Source organism: Xenopus laevis, chromosome 9_10S (assembly GCF_017654675.1).
Source record: "Xenopus laevis strain J_2021 chromosome 9_10S, Xenopus_laevis_v10.1, whole genome shotgun sequence".
In the NCBI taxonomy this organism is placed as follows: domain Eukaryota; kingdom Metazoa; phylum Chordata; class Amphibia; order Anura; family Pipidae; genus Xenopus; species Xenopus laevis.
In genome coordinates, this window is record NC_054388.1 from 40,181,441 (window position 1) to 40,198,996 (window position 17,556).

General features: G+C 43.9%; 1 protein-coding gene and 1 pseudogene across 5 annotated transcripts in view; one reads left to right on the top strand and one right to left on the bottom strand.

The window, feature by feature from the left end:
• LOC121398784 overlaps nucleotides 1-7,840 on the bottom strand; it is a 45,986-nt pseudogene extending 38,146 nt beyond the window's left edge.
• Nucleotides 7,841-13,137: 5,297 nt separating this feature from the next.
• LOC121399055 overlaps nucleotides 13,138-17,556 on the top strand; it is a 44,666-nt gene continuing 40,247 nt past the window's right edge. For 3 of the 5 annotated variants that reach the window (XM_041578864.1, XM_041578865.1, XM_041578861.1), the window contains exons 1-2: nucleotides 13,138-13,552; nucleotides 14,857-14,892. In XM_041578864.1, the coding sequence (XP_041434798.1) occupies nucleotides 13,304-13,552; nucleotides 14,857-14,892 (285 nt within the window). In that variant the 5' untranslated portion in view covers nucleotides 13,138-13,303. The remainder of the gene's footprint in view (nucleotides 13,553-14,856; nucleotides 14,893-17,556) is intronic. The other 2 variants (XM_041578862.1, XM_041578863.1) reach the window with 1 other exon arrangement.

Consider the following 17,556-nt stretch of genomic DNA (forward strand, 5'->3'; position numbering starts at 1 on the left):
CCGGGGGGGGGGGGGTAATTTACCTAGGAAAACGATGCCTTTTTTAAGTGTTTAAGTGTTCCACTTCTGGAACAAGATTTAGAGCTCTAAATACCAAAAAATGAAAAAGTTATATTTTTCATGATATAGGGATCTATACCAGAAAAATATTTTACCTTTTTTATGAAGTAAATACACAAAATAATACATGGACCCCCCCCCCCCAAAAACATAATATTTTTCTGGAAAGTACAAGTGTCATCTCCCATAGGGGCAAATTCACTAAGCCGCGAAGCGCCGAACGTTAGCGTTAATTCGCTAGCGTTTGGCATTTTCGCTACTGCGCAAATTCACTAACGAACGCTGGCGTAGTTTCGCTAGTGTTACTTCGCAACCTTACGCCAGGCGAATTTTCACTAGCGACGAAACTACGCAAATTCACTAACTTGCGCAGTGTACTGAACGCTACCTTTTACGCTAGACTTCCTTCGCCACCTCAGACCTGGCGAAGCGCAATAGAGTAGATAGGGATTGTTTTAAAAAAAGAGAGATTTTTTTTCTAAGTCCCAAAAAACGCTGGCGAGTTTTCTACATGATGGCTGATAGGCTGAAAAAGATCGAAAATTGTTTGGGGCTCCCCTTCCTCCCCCCTACATTTCCTGACTCATGGCAACTTACCTAGACAGTGGGCACATGTGTAGGGCAAAATACAATTTTTATTTGCTGATTTGAAGGTTTTCTAGGCATTTGTAGTGCAGATACGTGTTCCTCCATTGAAATTTGAATTTCGCGCCGTATGCAAATTAGCCTTCGCTAGCGTAACTTCGCTTTATATAGCGAATCAACACTAGCGCAACTTCGCAACCTTACGCTACCCCTGAGCGCAACTTCGGATTTTAGTGAATTTGCGGAGCGCTGGCGAAACTACGCCTGGCGAAGAGCGGCGAAGCTCGGCGAAGTTGCGCCTGGCGCAACTTTGCATCTTAGTGAATTTGCCCCATAGTATCCATTATAATCCAATAATTCAAATTTTTAAAAATCATTTCTTTTTCCTGTGTAATAATAAAACAGTAGCTTTTACTTGATCCCAACTAAGATATAATTAATCCTTATTGGAAGCAAAACCAGCCTATTGGCATTATTTAGTGTTTACACCATTTTCTATTACTAAGATCCAAATTACAGGAAGATCTGCTATCCGGAAGACCCCAGGTCGCAAGCATTCTGTATAACAGATGCCATACCTGTACCTTGTACTTGATCCCAACTAAGATATAATTAATCCTTATTGGAAGCAAAACCAGCCTATTGGCTTTATTTAGTGTTTGCACCATTTTCTATTACTAAGATCCAAATTACAGGAAGATCTGCTATCCGGAAGACCCCAGGTCGCAAGCATTCTGTATAACAGATGCCATACCTGTACCTTGTACTTGATCCCAACTAAGATATAATTAATCCTTATTGGAAGCAAAACCAGCCTATTGGCTTTATTTAGTGTTTACACCATTTTCTATTACTAAGATCCAAATTACAGGAAGATCTGCTATCCGGAAGACCCCAGGTCGCAAGCATTCTGTATAACAGATGCCATACCTGTACCTTGTACTTGATCCCAACTAAGATATAATTAATCCTTATTGGAAGCAAAACCAGCCTATTGGCTTTATTTAGTGTTTACACCATTTTCTATTACTAAGATCCAAATTACAGGAAGATCTGCTATCCGGAAGACCCCAGGTCGCAAGCATTCTGTATAACAGATGCCATACCTGTACCTTGTACTTGATCCCAACTAAGATATAATTAATCCTTATTGGAAGCAAAAGCAGCCTATTGGCTTTATTTAGTGTTTGCACCATTTTCTATTACTAAGATCCAAATTACAGGAAGATCTGCTATCCGGAAGACCCCAGGTCGCAAGCATTCTGTATAACAGATGCCATAACTGTACCTTGTACTTGATCCCAACTAAGATATAATTAATCCTTATTGGAAGCAAAATCAGCCTATTGGCTTTATTTAGTGTTTACACCATTTTCTATTACTAAGATCCAAATTACAGGAAGATCTGCTATCCGGAAGACCCCAGGTCGCAAGCATTCTGTATAACAGATGCCATACCTGTACCTTGTACTTGATCCCAACTAAGATATAATTAATCCTTATTGGAAGCAAAACCAGCCTATTGGCATTATTTAGTGTTTACACCATTTTCTATTACTAAGATCCAAATTACAGGAAGATCTGCTATCCGGAAGACCCCAGGTCGCAAGCATTCTGTATAACAGATGCCATACCTGTACCTTGTACTTGATCCCAACTAAGATATAATTAATCCTTATTGGAAGCAAAACCAGCCTATTGGCTTTATTTAGTGTTTACACCATTTCTATTACTAAGATCCAAATTACAGGAAGATCTGCTATCCGGAAGACCCCAGGTCGCAAGCATTCTGTATAACAGATGCCATACCTGTACCTTGTACTTGATCCCAACTAAGATATAATTAATCCTTATTGGAAGCAAAACCAGCCTATTGGCTTTATTTAGTGTTTGCACCATTTTCTATTACTAAGATCCAAATTACAGGAAGATCTGCTATCCGGAAGACCCCAGGTCGCAAGCATTCTGTATAACAGATGCCATACCTGTACCTTGTACTTGATCCCAACTAAGATATAATTAATCCTTATTGGAAGCAAAACCAGCCTATTGGCTTTATTTAGTGTTTACACCATTTTCTATTACTAAGATCCAAATTACAGGAAGATCTGCTATCCGGAAGACCCCAGGTCGCAAGCATTCTGTATAACAGATGCCATACCTGTACCTTGTACTTGATCCCAACTAAGATATAATTAATCCTTATTGGAAGCAAAACCAGCCTATTGGCTTTATTTAGTGTTTGCACCATTTTCTATTACTAAGATCCAAATTACAGGAAGATCTGCTATCCGGAAGACCCCAGGTCGCAAGCATTCTGTATAACAGATGCCATACCTGTACCTTGTACTTGATCCCAAATAAGATATAATTAATCCTTATTGGAAGCAAAACCAGCCTATTGGCTTTATTTAGTGTTTACACCATTTTCTATTACTAAGATCCAAATTACAGGAAGATCTGCTATCCGGAAGACCCCAGGTCGCAAGCATTCTGTATAACAGATGCCATACCTGTACCTTGTACTTGATCCCAACTAAGATATAATTAATCCTTATTGGAAGCAAAACCAGCCTATTGGCTTTATTTAGTGTTTACACCATTTTCTATTACTAAGATCCAAATTACAGGAAGATCTGCTATCCGGAAGACCCCAGGTCGCAAGCATTCTGTATAACAGATGCCATACCTGTACCTTGTACTTGATCCCAACTAAGATATAATTAATCCTTATTGGAAGCAAAACCAGCCTATTGGCTTTATTTAATGTTTACATGATTTTCTAGTAGACTTAAGGTATGAAGATCCAAATTATGGAAGGATCCATTATCCAGAAAACTCCAGGTCCCAAGCACCTTGATCCCCCATCTGCACAGTTGAAGTCTCTGCAGCACACAGCCCACACTCCCCCTCCCTCTCACAAACTTGTAACAGTTTCTCTTCAGTACCTGAATGCTGCTCAATTCTCCAGCACAGCCCAGCACAGGAAGCAGTGGCAGATTGACAGCAGACATAGCCAATAGGGGTTAAGTTAGCTGCCAGTACAATGTGTGATGTCATATAAGGAAGAGGAAGTGAACACTGTAGTGTTTTTGGGGGTCAGTGACCCCCTCCCAGCACAGGGTCTGTGTGGAACTGAAGGATTAGTACAGGGACACTTCTGAGGTGAATATCTCTTGAACTGTACTTTTTCTGTTAACTATTTCTATGGAAAAGTTTGTTCTATTCATGTGAACTGTTAGATTTGTCAATTTGTTACAAAGGTGAACAACCCCTTTAAGAATTCAAATTCGACTATTCACAAACTTAAACATACTGAATTGCTGTTTTAGCTTATAGGGGACGTCCTGGGATCAATTTGGAGTTTGCAGCCTTCCTGAAAATCAAGGGTTTTTTTGGAGAAAAAACTTGAATTTGATTTAAATTCGATTCGAGTTTGAGGGTCGATCCCATTCACTGGAGTTTGAAAAATTCTAATTTTTAAATAAATTTCAATTGGTCATTTTTTCCCCCAGAAATTCAAGTTCATTCGAGTTTTCAGAAATCCGAGTTCATTATCAAGGGTCAAATTTAGAGTTCAGGGGAGTTTTTACAAACTCCCATGAACTCTAAATTTGACCCTTGATAAATCTGCCCCTATGTGTAGCCCCATGTCAGATTTCAAAATTAAATATAAAAGAATCAGTTTGCTTTTTTTGAAAAACAGATTTCAATGCAGAAGTCTGCTGAAGCAGCACTATTAGCGGATTCATTTTGAAAAAAAACCAGTATCCCTTTAAGGAAGCTTTACTTGACAGCACACCTAGTTTTTATGCAGTTAAAGCGAACCTCCAAGCCTGGAATAAAAAAATAAGCCCCTGCTTTGAAGGCCACTAAGAGCAACATCCAAGGGGTTGGTGAGCAACATGTTGCTTGTGAGCCACTGGTTGGGGATCACTGGCCTAGGGGGTGCCCAAATTACATATATAAAGCAGAAAAAAATGTTTCCTGGCCTTAATTTTTTATTTTCTTATGTCACATACAAGATATGAAAAAAAATCCATAGACCACTGCATTTTTACTTACCTTCTTCTTGTCTAGGATCTGTGGCCAGGTTCTGGAGGGACAATATTAATTTTTTCATACAAATCCCTGTACTCTGCGCATTCGTTGGATACTGGAGATATTGAAAGAGGATATTGATGAGTTCAGTAACCCAACCACACATTTTGCAGCAATTTGCACACATTTTGTTTATATCTACTACATAAAAGTTATGAGTAACATGTGCAATGTATTATTCCTCATACATCTGTCCTTAGTGTTTAGGTCTAGCTCTAGATTTAGGTCTAGATAGTAGCACCGATGCCAACCCTACGTCCTCCCTATTCCTTTCCTTGTTCTTTCTCCAATCCAATTTACAATTCACAGTTCCAGAAATAGCAAAAGAGGAGCATAACTATACCTATACTCCCGTTGATCCCCAATTTCTTATTCCCACCTGCTCTTTTCACCCATATCCTCAACAGCTGCGAGTAGAATTGTGAATTGGTCCCATTCATCCTAAAGTTTTTTCTTTTGGGCTAAAAAGCTTCACCACTTTTACCGACAGGTCCTGTCTAGGTCCAGGGGCCCAGTTGCAGTCAAAACCATTACTGGTACAGCTGTGTGTTGAAAACCGTTGGGGCAGGTGTACACTGCTTAATAGAACTTTCTCTACCTGAGTCACAAGCAAAGCTTCATACTACATTTTGAGCCTCATAATGATTTTCTTGAAATCGTGTGCTGCTTGTTTATATGTGCCTTTGATTATTGTAACACTGTCTATACAAGGTGAGAATGCACAATTTTATATATTTCATGAGGTCATAGAACTTGCAAGGTTCCATATTTTTTTAGGGCAGAATGATACTTATTGAAGATTTGAAGATAAATATTTGAGGAAAATCTCATATGCTATGCTGTTTGAACCTGCCATCATTCTTACTCACTCTTGATTAATTTCTTGAGCCTGGGGGTGGCCATATTTCTTTGCCTTATCCACATCTAGAAAGAGATCCTTTAATAAAATCTCAGAATCTTTGAGTTTCTGTGCATTCTCCTGCTGGTACTGGAAGGCCTGCTTTGCAGCATAGTTTCCAGCATCCTAAGACGAAAAAAAGAAATGTTAGTTGCAGTCACTCTCCCTCAATACCAGGGGGGCAAACGGAAAGCAGGAAAAATCTGTGAGTGTTGCTTTTATTGGGATGGTTATATCCGGGGTGAGTATGATTTCAATCGTATAAAAAAGCATGGGTTCCTGGAAGGAAGGACATTGAATTGGTTTTTGGTAGGATTTATGGAGGATAAGGAGGGCTATGCTGACTGTAAGTACAATGATTGTGACCCCAATTTCTTTTTATACCATATTCTAGATCTCAAGCCATTACTAAAGTTAACAGCAATACATACAGTATACACTATACAATAGGAGCCCATTTCTATTTTTTTTCATGAATCTCTAAAAATTAGTAATTTACTCTTTTTTTTAAAAAAAAAAAAAAAGAAAAAAAAGCTCTTAAAATTCTAGATTTATTAAGTCTAAAAGCCACGAAAACCTCTAATACAAAACTTCGCCAGGTAAAAGTTGTTGAGGTTCTATAGGAGCTGCACTGATCCTATTGGGCCGCTCAAAGTCAATGTGGACTTTTAGAGTTGTTTATTTTTCTCGCTAGGAATTGTCCAGAACAACTTGAATTTTTAGAGGGTTTCAAGGTATAAGTCTTTTTTAGCCGTCGTTTGTACTTTTTAAGATTTTTTAAGACAAATCTCACAACATTCATAGTTTTAAAGTTCATGAGTTTTGTCTTGATTTGAAAAACCCCCTAAAACCACTAAAATCCAACCTTTGATAAATCGGCCCCATCGTGTGGAAAGGAAAAACAATACCAGAAAAGATGAGCTACGCAATAGCAGATGAGTAATCTGATTTGTCTGTGGGTGACATTAAATAAAGATTTGCTAGTGAGTGAGTGACTTTGGTGAGGAAGCCACATGTAAGGGTAATACTGGAAGCACAGGTAAGACTCAGGTGATAGACCTTTCTACCTTTTTTAGCTTCTCGTTGGTCTCTAGGATGTTCCTCTCCACCTGATCTGCATTCTTCTGCATGCGGTTGATCAGCAGTGCTAGTTCAGTGGCTGCCGCCCTACGATATTGACATGTTAGTGCTATTGAGATATCAATCATATTGCTGCAATCTGCTGCCTCTCTTACCACCCAGAAGCCAGGAGGCCTAACAATAATGTAGCCATTGAGGGTCATTTATAAAGACTGGGCAAATTTGCACCTGGGCAGTAACCCGTGGCAACCAATTAGATGTTTGCTTTCATTGTTCAACCTGCAGCTGGTTGAAAAAAAGCTAATCACTGATTGGTTGCTATGGGTTACTGCCCCGGTGCAAATTTGCTGAGTATTTATAAATGAGCCCCATTGTGTTCTGCATCTTGAATGAGCGTTCAGCATAGAGCAGATTCAGGGCCTATACATGCACTTTGACTGAAATAATCCATTGTGTGAAGGTAAAATATGTAAAAATACCCACAGAGGTTCTGATTTAATATGAGCACCAAATTGCACCAGCGCAATTACACACAGAACTAACCAGGCTATTTTACTACTTTTATTTTATAACTTTTAGCAGCCTCATAAAAACGGGATTCTACGGGTATCTGCAATGGTGCAGTTAAAGGGGACCCGTCACCCAAAAAAATGATTCATAATCCTATTTTATCACATCAGTCAAGCAAAATAAACTTTAATTACACTGTGTAAATTATTTGAATCTTGATTCCATCAGTCTGGGAATTCATAATTATAACAAGCAGGCAGGAGCCATTTTGAGGACACTGTTATTAAAGGGCCAGTAACACCTTTTAGAGAACCCAGTCCCAATCAATGTACTTACATTACTAACATCCAATATGCAGCTGCATCATGCTTCCTAGTAAGGAAAGTCAAAAAAATGGAAACCGCAGTTTTCCAAGGGGCCCCACCATCTTGCAGCAGTAGAAAAGCTTATTTTTCCCTGCCTGCGCACCACTGTGAATCTCTTCCTGTTCTTTGGGTTGCGAGTTCCTGGTTTGCGACGTCACTTCCGGAAGTGACGTCACCTAGCAACCACTAGTTACCCCTAAGCGTCTTCCATGCTGTCAGTGTGGTCTTATCTGTTCTCAGCGCCGGATTTCAATGTGCGGCGCCCCTAGGCCGCGCGGTCCGACCAGGCGGCCGCGCGGTCCTAGCGCCCACCTCACCTCCCCTTCCCAGCGCGCCGGCGTTTTTTCGCCGGCGCAGCTGCTGTAATTGAATGGGGACGCACGCGTCCCCATAGTGCGGCTGGGCGGCATGCCGCCCCTATTTTTTTGCCGCCCTAGGCCCGGGCCTATGCGGCCTTGCCGCAAATCAGGGCCTGTCTGTTCTCCTCAACCGATCATTTCATGCAGCCTTTCATTTGTGCCTCTCCCCCCAGCCCTTACATGATTTTTAGCAGCAGTCGTTCCGTATGTTTGCCTCTTCCCCTCCCGTTCCATTTCATTTGTGCCTCTCCCCCCAGCCCTTACATGATTTTTAGCAGCAGCCGTTCCGTATGTTTGCCTCTTCCCCTCCCATTCCGTAAGTCTGCCTCTCCCCCTGCCCTTCCGTTTGTCTGCCTCTCCCCCCTGCCCTTCCGTGATCTTCTGCAGCAGCCTTTCGTTTGTCTGCCTCTCCCCCTGCCCTTCCGTTTGTCTGCCTCTCCCCCTGCCCTTCCGTTTGTCTGCCTCTCCCCCCTGCCCTTCCGTGATCTTCTGCAGCAGCCTTTCGTTTGTCTGCCTCTCCCCCTGCCCTTCCGTTTGTCTGCCTCTCCCCCTGCCCTTCCGTTTGTCTGCCTCTCCCCCCTGCCCTTCCGTGATCTTCTTCAGCAGCCTTTCGTTTGTCTGCCTCTTCCCCTGCCCTTCCGTTTGTCTGCCTCTCCCCCTGCCCTTCCGTTTGTCTGCCTCTCCCCTCCTGTGATGATCTGCAGCAGCCAGCAGCCTTTCAGTGTGTGCCTCTACCAGCACATAAGCATCCGAATCCTCCGCTGTCTGCCTTGAAAATGAAGCTGCTTCCGGGTTCAGTCCTGAACCGGAAGTCACATGAGTAGGAGAGCTGTCGGGGACGCGCACATAGGACAGAGCTGATCGCCGTTTCGCCTGTTTTCAAAATGTATTGAACAACATGGAGGCGATTTTTATTGGTGAATTTTTAAGCTAAACCCAAGGTAAATATGGAACATGTAGTAGGATGTGGGTATTATTTGGAGGGTATAGTTTTGATTTTTTAAATAAAAAAAATTGGTGTTACTGGTCCTTTAAGGCAAGTCTTGTATCGTCTCACAATCTTGTTTGTGCACCAAACTGGAGGACCTGATGTCCATCCCCAGGCCCTGGCCACACAATTAAATGGTGAAGAGAACGGGGGAATGTGGGGAGAGCAGTGACACATAGGAAGTGCTGAATTGAAAGTGAACGAATTGTCTGCCCCGCCTCTATGCCCAGGGCATAGAGGAGGGGCAGACAATATTTGATTGACAGCCGAGATGTTTAAATGAGCTTACAACAGCTATGAATGCTTTAATAAAAAATAGAAATTGGATTTTGTATTTCATTTAAAAAGGACTTTTATTATACAGCATTTTGTGTGGGTGACAGGTCCACTTTAATTCCTTTGTTAGTAATAACATTCTGTCCAGCAGCATTCATGCAGTGGCAAACTGATGATGCATTATGCTGCCCATGTCTGCTTCACACATAACGTACATTAAGATGACCTATGGCTAAGGCACTTTTTTTTTTGCACTTTGTACCCTTTGCCAACATTTGGAAATGAGCTCTTGCAATCCTTCAAACATTCCCCTTTATAGTAAAAGGTATGCATATGAAAACTGGTACAGATACTCCACTGGGCTAAAGCCACCCAATTTGACACTAACTAATAGTAACCTGGGACAGTGAGGAGTTAACAGCTGTCTGAGCAGCCTTTACACCTTCACAACATAATTTCAAACATTTGGGGCACATTTAATCTCAGTGCATGCAAGAAGGGGCGGATTTACATAATGGCAGCCCTAGGCCCGCTGACGTTCATCGCCCTCGTCCCCTCCCTTTTATTCTCGCAAATTTTCATCATTAGGACTGGAGAAATGGGGATTGGTGCATGGGAAATTTAAAGGAAAACTATAGCCCCAAAATGAATACTTGAGCAACAGATATATATATCATATTAAGTGGCATATTAAAGAATCTTATCAAACTGGAATATATGTTTAAGTAAATATTGCCCTTTTACATCTCTTGCCTTGAACCACCATTTTGTGATGGTCTCTGTGCTTCCTCAGAGATCACCTGACCAGAAATACTACAACTCTAAAGCTGGCCATTGACGTAAAGCTCCATCTCCCGACCTGCCACTAACCATTCCGATCAAATAAAGTACAAAAGAACAGTAGATGAACAGTAGATGAACAGCCGATGTTCTGCTCCTGACAGCAATCGTATGAAAGTTATGTCCGCATGAAGCTGGTGACAGTCTCCCACTGAAAATCATACAATCGGCAATACATGCAGAGATATTACCCGCAGCCGACAGAAAACTTTTAACCTGTCTGACCGACCAAACGACCGATCTCCGCCGGACGAAAAATGTCAGGACTCTCCACACACGGTCCGAAAATCGTACGAATCCTCGATTCGTATGATATGATCTTTGCGTCTATGGCCAGCTTAACTGTAACAGGAAGACATGTGGAAGCAAAAGACAGATCTAAGAAGTATAGTTTGTTTGGTTTGTTTCTGTGCACTGTGAATCCTACGATCCCAGGGGGCGGCCCTTATTTTTCAAAATGGCAGTTTTCTATTTATGATTACCCAATGGCACATACTACTAAAAATGTATATTATTATGAAAATGGTTTATTTACACGAAGCAGTGTTTTAAATATGAGCTGTTTTATGTAGTGATGGCGAATTTATTCACCAGGTGCGAATTTGCCGAATGTGCGCCGGCGTCCAAAAAACGTGCGCCGGTGTCCAAAAACGAGACACCAGCGCCGTTTCGTGAATTTTTCGCCATTTCGCAGGAAATTTGTGAATTCTTCGACAAAGCGAAACGCCCCAAATTCGCCCATCACTAGTTTTATGCAATATCTTTTTATAGAGACCTACATTGTTTGAGGGGTATAGTTTTCCTTTAAAAAACATTTTATCTCTTGAGCATCCCCAGTGTGGGTGTGGTTGGGCAGCATTCTGGCCCCTAAAATCCTGCCGCCCTAAACCCGCATGCAAACAGCCCTGTAACCAACCTTTTCATATGATCATTCGGCAGCCTTAGTTTATAGGGGAATCTTTAGCAGCAGCATTCAAACCAAAGGTCCCATTTACTACTGCCCACAGTGCAGATGGATGATAGGGTGTCCCCCATTCTGGTGAGCCCTGTACCTCAAGTACAGCCTGCAGTACTGTCACTATCCCTACTGGTATTCACCTAGAACTGCCTTTGTTCCTAGTGATGCCCCCCAGAACTGTCCCTATCTTTAGTCATACCCCAAAAGCTGCTCCTTCTCCTAATGATAACCCCAGGATTGCCCCGCCTCCTAGTGATAACATGAGGATTGCCCCGCCTCCTAGTGATAACCCCAGGATTGCCCCGCCTCCTAGAGATAACATGAGGATTGCCCCGCCTCCTAGCGATAACCCCAGGACTGCCCCGCCTCCTAGTGATAACCCCAGGATTGCCCCGCCTCCTAGTGATTATCCTGATATCCCCCTGCTCCTCACGATAGCCCCAGTGCGACCGGCACCCACCAATTTCTCTCCTCCTGTGGGTCCTCTCGGGGCTGCCATCCAGGATGTAGGTGATGGCCTCGGGATTGAAGGAGGCGGCGGCCCTCTCCCTGCTTAAATCTGGGTTCATTCTCTTGTCTGTCCGGCTGGAATAAGCAACTCAGACCTTCGGCCTCACTAGTGACAGCTAAACCCCGCGTGTACGGAAAGCATTGTAGGACATCGTCAGGGGAAATCGTTGTGGTGCTATCCTAAGCAAGAGGAATGTGACATTGCATGCTTTTTTACTCAGCCATGGTCTGAAACTGATGTCACTCCTCCCTCCTCATCTATCCGTCCTGGGTCCTAGCTTCTCCCTCCTCAGTCGTCAGCTGTTGCTCCTCACTCCTCAGGGTGCGCATATTCAGCCCTGCGCCCTGATTATAGTTACTTGTTCTTGCCAATTGTTTTAGCCAATAGGCATTTTAGTTTTTTTTTAATTGCAGCAGTCAAATTCGGGCTACAGCTGACGGCAGAGGAGGGAGAGGCTAGGACCCAGGACTGATGGGGAACGAGGACCCAGGTCGGATTCCTGAGGAGTGAGTAGCAGGACAACTGAGAAGGGAGGAGCGAGGTGTGACATCTGCTTTGAGGAGGGTTGAGTGGATTCCTCTAGCATAGGAAATTGCATACAGGAGATAGATTTTCCCTGACAATGTCCTAATAAGCGTCCCTTATGCAGGGTGTTATATGGATTTTGCACCCTGCACCCCCCATGCACAGAGTGGCTTTGGGGTAACTACTGGGCGCATCTTTAGAGACACAGGTCTTCATTACTAAAGGGATATGGTGGCTTTGGGATGGTACAGGAGACACATATGGTGCAGCATTTGCAGCCTTTGACCCATAGTTCTGATAAAGCCCTTAGTATTGCACCCCCAGGCCTCACATAACATATATATATATACCACACATTCAAATACTTGCAAAATCTTCCCGTATTCAAATGCGCAACATTGCTTGAATACGACCCTATCTCAGTTCAGAATCAACTAAAACACTGATTCAGTCTCTCATCATCTCCCGCCTTGATTACTGCAACTTACTCCTCACAGGTATTCCAACAAGTCACCTTTCACAACTCCAATCTGTTCTAAACGCGGCTGCTAGACTCATTCATCTAGCTCAACATCAGCTGCTCCCATATGCATGTCCCTTCACTGGCTCCCAATCTCTTCTAGAATCAAATTCAAATTACTCACATTCAAGGCCCTTAATAATGAAACCCCTCCCTATATTTCATCTCTAATCTCCAAATACACTCCTTCACGAAACCTACGCTTTGCTTCTGATCTTCGCCTCACTTCTCCTCTGATCATTTCTGCCCATTCTCGTCTACAAGACTTCTCTCGGGCTTCTGCTTTTCTCTGGAACTCTCTGCCACAAGCTGTCAGACTTTCTCCTTCTTTCCAAACTTTCAAGCGCTCCTTAAAGACCATCTGTTTAAAGAGGCTTATTCGATGTACCTTAATTAATCATTGCTGTATCAAAAATGACAAAGTGTTTATATAATCCTAATGTCTCAATTGTACCCTAACCTTTTAGTTTGTAAACTCTAATCTCTAGGTCCTTCTAACCCTATTGTACTCTGCAATCCTTGTCTGTTATCCACCATTTATTCCCTGTTTGCTATAACTGCAGTAAAGCACTGCGTATCTTGACAGCGCTATATAAATAAATGATGATGATGATATATAGTAGTATATTTTGGGCTGCTGAATATATCACATGGCAGTGCTGACATGTACGGTAACTGATATGCTAGTTAGGTGCCTTCTGATTGGCTGCACAGCAGGACCATCGCCATGGAGTCATCTTGTGATGTCATCAACCAAGTTAACCTTAGGGCCAGAAATGACAGTTTTTTTTGGGCTTTGCAGTCAGAAGAGAAGGAGCATTTTTCAGTTTTGGCTTTGCAGTCAGAAGAGAAGGAGAATTTTTCTTTGGAGAATATCTTTTTGGTTTTAGGCGACGCAAGACATGGGAAATTACATCTCTACGTTCGTAGACCCCATCATTGGCGTCAGAAGGAGAAGATATCAGGCTCCATCAAAGTAAGAGAGTGGATAAAATATTGTAGATCTTGCCAGGAGAGGCTTAAGCTGTATGGGAGCTCATATTAACTTGGTTTGGGAATGATGGTCTGGAGCGCAGGGTCTGCTTCCTCTATAGTCACACTAGTGAGAGTTTGTGTGCCCACTGCAGTCTATTGGCAGTGCATGAGTGGGGGGTGTAGTTTTCTGTTCATGGGTCTGGGGAGATTTCTATGCAGGAAGGGGGCCCTGTTGGGAATCTCAGCATTACTCTCACTCTCCTCTCTCACATATTCCCTATATTTTGTATGATTGCCTGTTCATAGATAGCAAACAAGCCAAGTTGTTATGTCTCTGCCTGACTCAACATGGCTGAAGGGAGCTCCAACTGTCAGTTGGTCCTCCAGCCTGTGCTTGCAAAGGGGCTTCATATAACTAATAAGTCTGCAGATATACGCACACAGATTTCTCAAAATCATTTCATGCAGAGGTGTATTTCCTTTTGCTATTGCTATTACATTTGGCAGTTGGCTGTAGTTTCAAGATTCACATGTTGTATTGCTACCCATGTTGGAAATGGCAGTTGGTTGGTTCAGTTATAAATGGCTGCCTGGGTGGTGGGCACTGCCAGTTGAGTACCATGTGGATTTTTATGGACATGCAAACTTTAATAAAGATAAATTCGTTATTTTCATTGAGCCTGTCAATGTTCGAATCGAGTGTCTTCTCTGTTCTGTATCCATTAGTACAATGTGGCCCCAATAAAAGAAAACACAATACTCTGCAGCAGGGGGTGGCCAAAAGGTAGATCAGGATCTGCCTGTAGACCTTTAGCTGGGGATCAAAGAGCTGAAGACACTGTCACAAGGCACAGTTTGTCTAAATCCCCCTCCTATTTCATGTTTTTATTCAGATATTTATCATGATACAGTTACATAAGTAATAATTGTTTGTTGAATATAGCAACATACATTTTCTCATAATTCAATATTTAAGTCATATTTTCCATGGAACATAATGCCAACAATGCTTTTATGGATGTAGATCATAATGGGACATCATGACTAAAAGTAGACCTCACATTAGTAAAGAATGGGCACTTCTGCTCTATAGCACTAAGAGTTTATGTAAAAGTGAACAAGCCCTTTATGAATTCATATATATGATTTTAGTGACCAGACTTATGACCCAAGTGGTGAACTGAAATCACTAGTGTTCTGCATCCCTGTTTCTGTGTCCCTGTATTAGTGTTTCTCATAGACATTTCCTCTCATATATATTATTTCTTTAACCATGAGCTCACTGCTTTTATCTTTTCTTCCTAGATCTTCTCAAAAACATCCAGCGAGACATCGCAGCAGGTAGGTCATTTTTCACTATTACTGCTTTCAATTGCCATTGTCTTTCAGATTCAGCATGTGCATAATGTCTCCCCACTGCTTTTGGTTACGTGTTTTATGCCTAACTAATCATTTTTACTCTCTCATCTCAGGGGGACACAGGCACTGGAGGGTTAACTTCACCTTCCGGGAGGAAAGGACACTAAAAACAAGAACTTTGACAGCCCTCCCTGGGGCCAGCCCGCCTATCCCAGCAGGCCACACCCCCACCAGGAGGCTGTCACACCCCAGTTCTTTTAGTGTCCTCATGGGGGAGGACACTCTCCCCTCAGGGGAGAATTTATTATTCAATTATTTTTTTTTTTACTTCTTATTCTTAATTTTTTTCCGCAGGTTCCCCGGGCAGGAATTCCGGTTCAGTCCCGGGTTGATGCAGGGCAATTTTGCTAGGACAGGAGCTCCTGCTCTGTTCCTTGCGCCCTTAGGCACTTGGAGACAGGAGCTACGGCTCAGTTCTCCTGGCTGGGGGGGGGGGCAGCGGCTGGATTCAGCAGCAATTCCGCACCCCTAGCCCAGCAGTGGATGTTTCCACTCACACGCTGCCATCCTGCCGCTCTCCCATGCTTTTTGGAGACGAGCGACAGGTTCTCCCTTCTCAGGGGCCATTTTGGAGTTTCGCGCCGTTCGCCGGTGACGTCATCGCGCATGCGTGCGCACCTCCCATTTTCCTTCGCGCCTTTCCTATTGACGGCGCAGTCTTCAGCGGCGCTCCCTCCGGATCACCTCGCTGTCGCAAGAGGGGGTCACACACAGGCAACCGGCGGGTTAGCTTCCTCTTCCATAGGCAAGGTCCGCACTTTTGCAGGGCAAGGTTAGTTCCAAGAAGTTACAGGCTCATCTCCAGGGACGGCTGTCATTCCTCAGGCCTGTATAAAGTTAAATATTCTCATTTTCTTCTTGACCCTTGGGCTATTTTGATATATATATATATATATATATATATATATATATAATTACTATTCATAAGGGCTATGGCAGACCCCACCAGGGAAGGTCCCAAGCTGCGTTCTACGCAGTCATCTGCCAGGGTTCCTTCCGTCCCCAAGGTTTCCTTTCTGGCATGCGCCAGTTGTCGCGCCAGACTTCCCCTGGGTCACCCTGAGCCTACTTGTATGGCATGCTCACAACCTTCCCATGCCCCTGCTTCTACGGACAGCCAGGGTGCATCAGATTCAGTACCTGAACCCCTCTGGGCAAGAAATTTAGCAAGCTCCATTTCTTCCCTTCAGGGATTTGCGCGGCTTCCTGAGTCCTTAGACAAGTTCCTCGCCCAGCTTGCTTCCCAACCTCCTTCAGGGGTAGCTGGGAAACGCAAGGCAACTAACACCTCCTTACTTCCGGACTCCGACGAGGAGTCGGAACTTGCAGAGGATGGCCAAATTTCAGACAGGGACTCTGACGAGGATTCCCATCGTGAACCAGAGGTTCCCGCAGCTATCTCTGACATAGACAGCTTGATCGAATCTGTTCTTGAGACTCTCAACGTGTCTCCACCTGTCTCGGCCGATCCTTCCACGGATCTTTTTAAGAGACAGAAAAAGTCTGCTAAGTTGTTCCCTTCACATGACCAACTTTTCTCTGTAGTCAAGGATGAGTGGGCCTCTCCAGAACGCAAGATCAATCTTTCCCGTCGCTTCGCCCTTCTCTATCCTTTTCCCAAGGACGACACTGATCTTTGGTGCCTCTCTCCTACAGTCGATCCACCTATCTCCCGTCTAGCCAAGTCCACCACCATTCCAGTTCCCGATGCGGCTGGATTCAAGGATCCTATTGACAAAAGGCTGGAGGGATTCTGCAAATCCATCTTTTTCGCCTCAGGTGCAGCCCTCAGACCGACCTTCGCTACCGCTTGGGTCAGTCGCGCTTCAGAGGTTTGGGCCGATCAGCTCTGTCAGGCTGTTATAGATGGTTCTGACCAGGCTTCTATTTTACAGCTGGCGGAACAACTCAAGGAGGCTTCCCAGTTCCTCTGCCAGGCATCCTTGGACTCGGCGAAGATGATTGCCAGGGCTTCCGCCACTTCCATAGCGGCCAGACGTTTCCTCTGGCTCAAACATTGGTCGGCGGATTTGACATCCAAGAAGTCACTTGTTTCTATTCCCTTCGCAGGCAAGGTTCTATTTGGCACTGAGCTAGATAAAATTATCAGCCAGGCTACAGGGGGCAAAAGTACCCTCCTTCCACAGAACAAGCCTAAGCAGCAGTCGGCTAATCGCCGTTTCTCTCGATTTCGCTCCTTTCGCTCCAAACAAGCTAAGACTCCAACCACAGAAAGGAGCGCCCCTTCCTTTAGGGGAAAGTGGAAGAGACCTACCTGGTCCGCTGGCAGACAAACTCAGAAACCTTCTGCCGACAAAGCATCCTCTTCCTGAAGGTTTGACCACCTCCCGAATCGAGAGGGTGGGCGGGCGTCTCCTCTCCTTTCGGCAGGTCTGGTCTCACTCCTTCGTAGATGCCTGGGTCCACGAAGTGCTCCACCACGGCTATTCCATAGAGTTTCGACACCCTCCTCCGGAGAGATTTCTCTCTTCTCCCCCACCGTCCAATCCCGTACGCAGAGCAGCTTTCTTCAAAGCCATTTCCGCCCTCCAACAGGCGGGGGTAGTGGTACCGGTACCCAAGGAG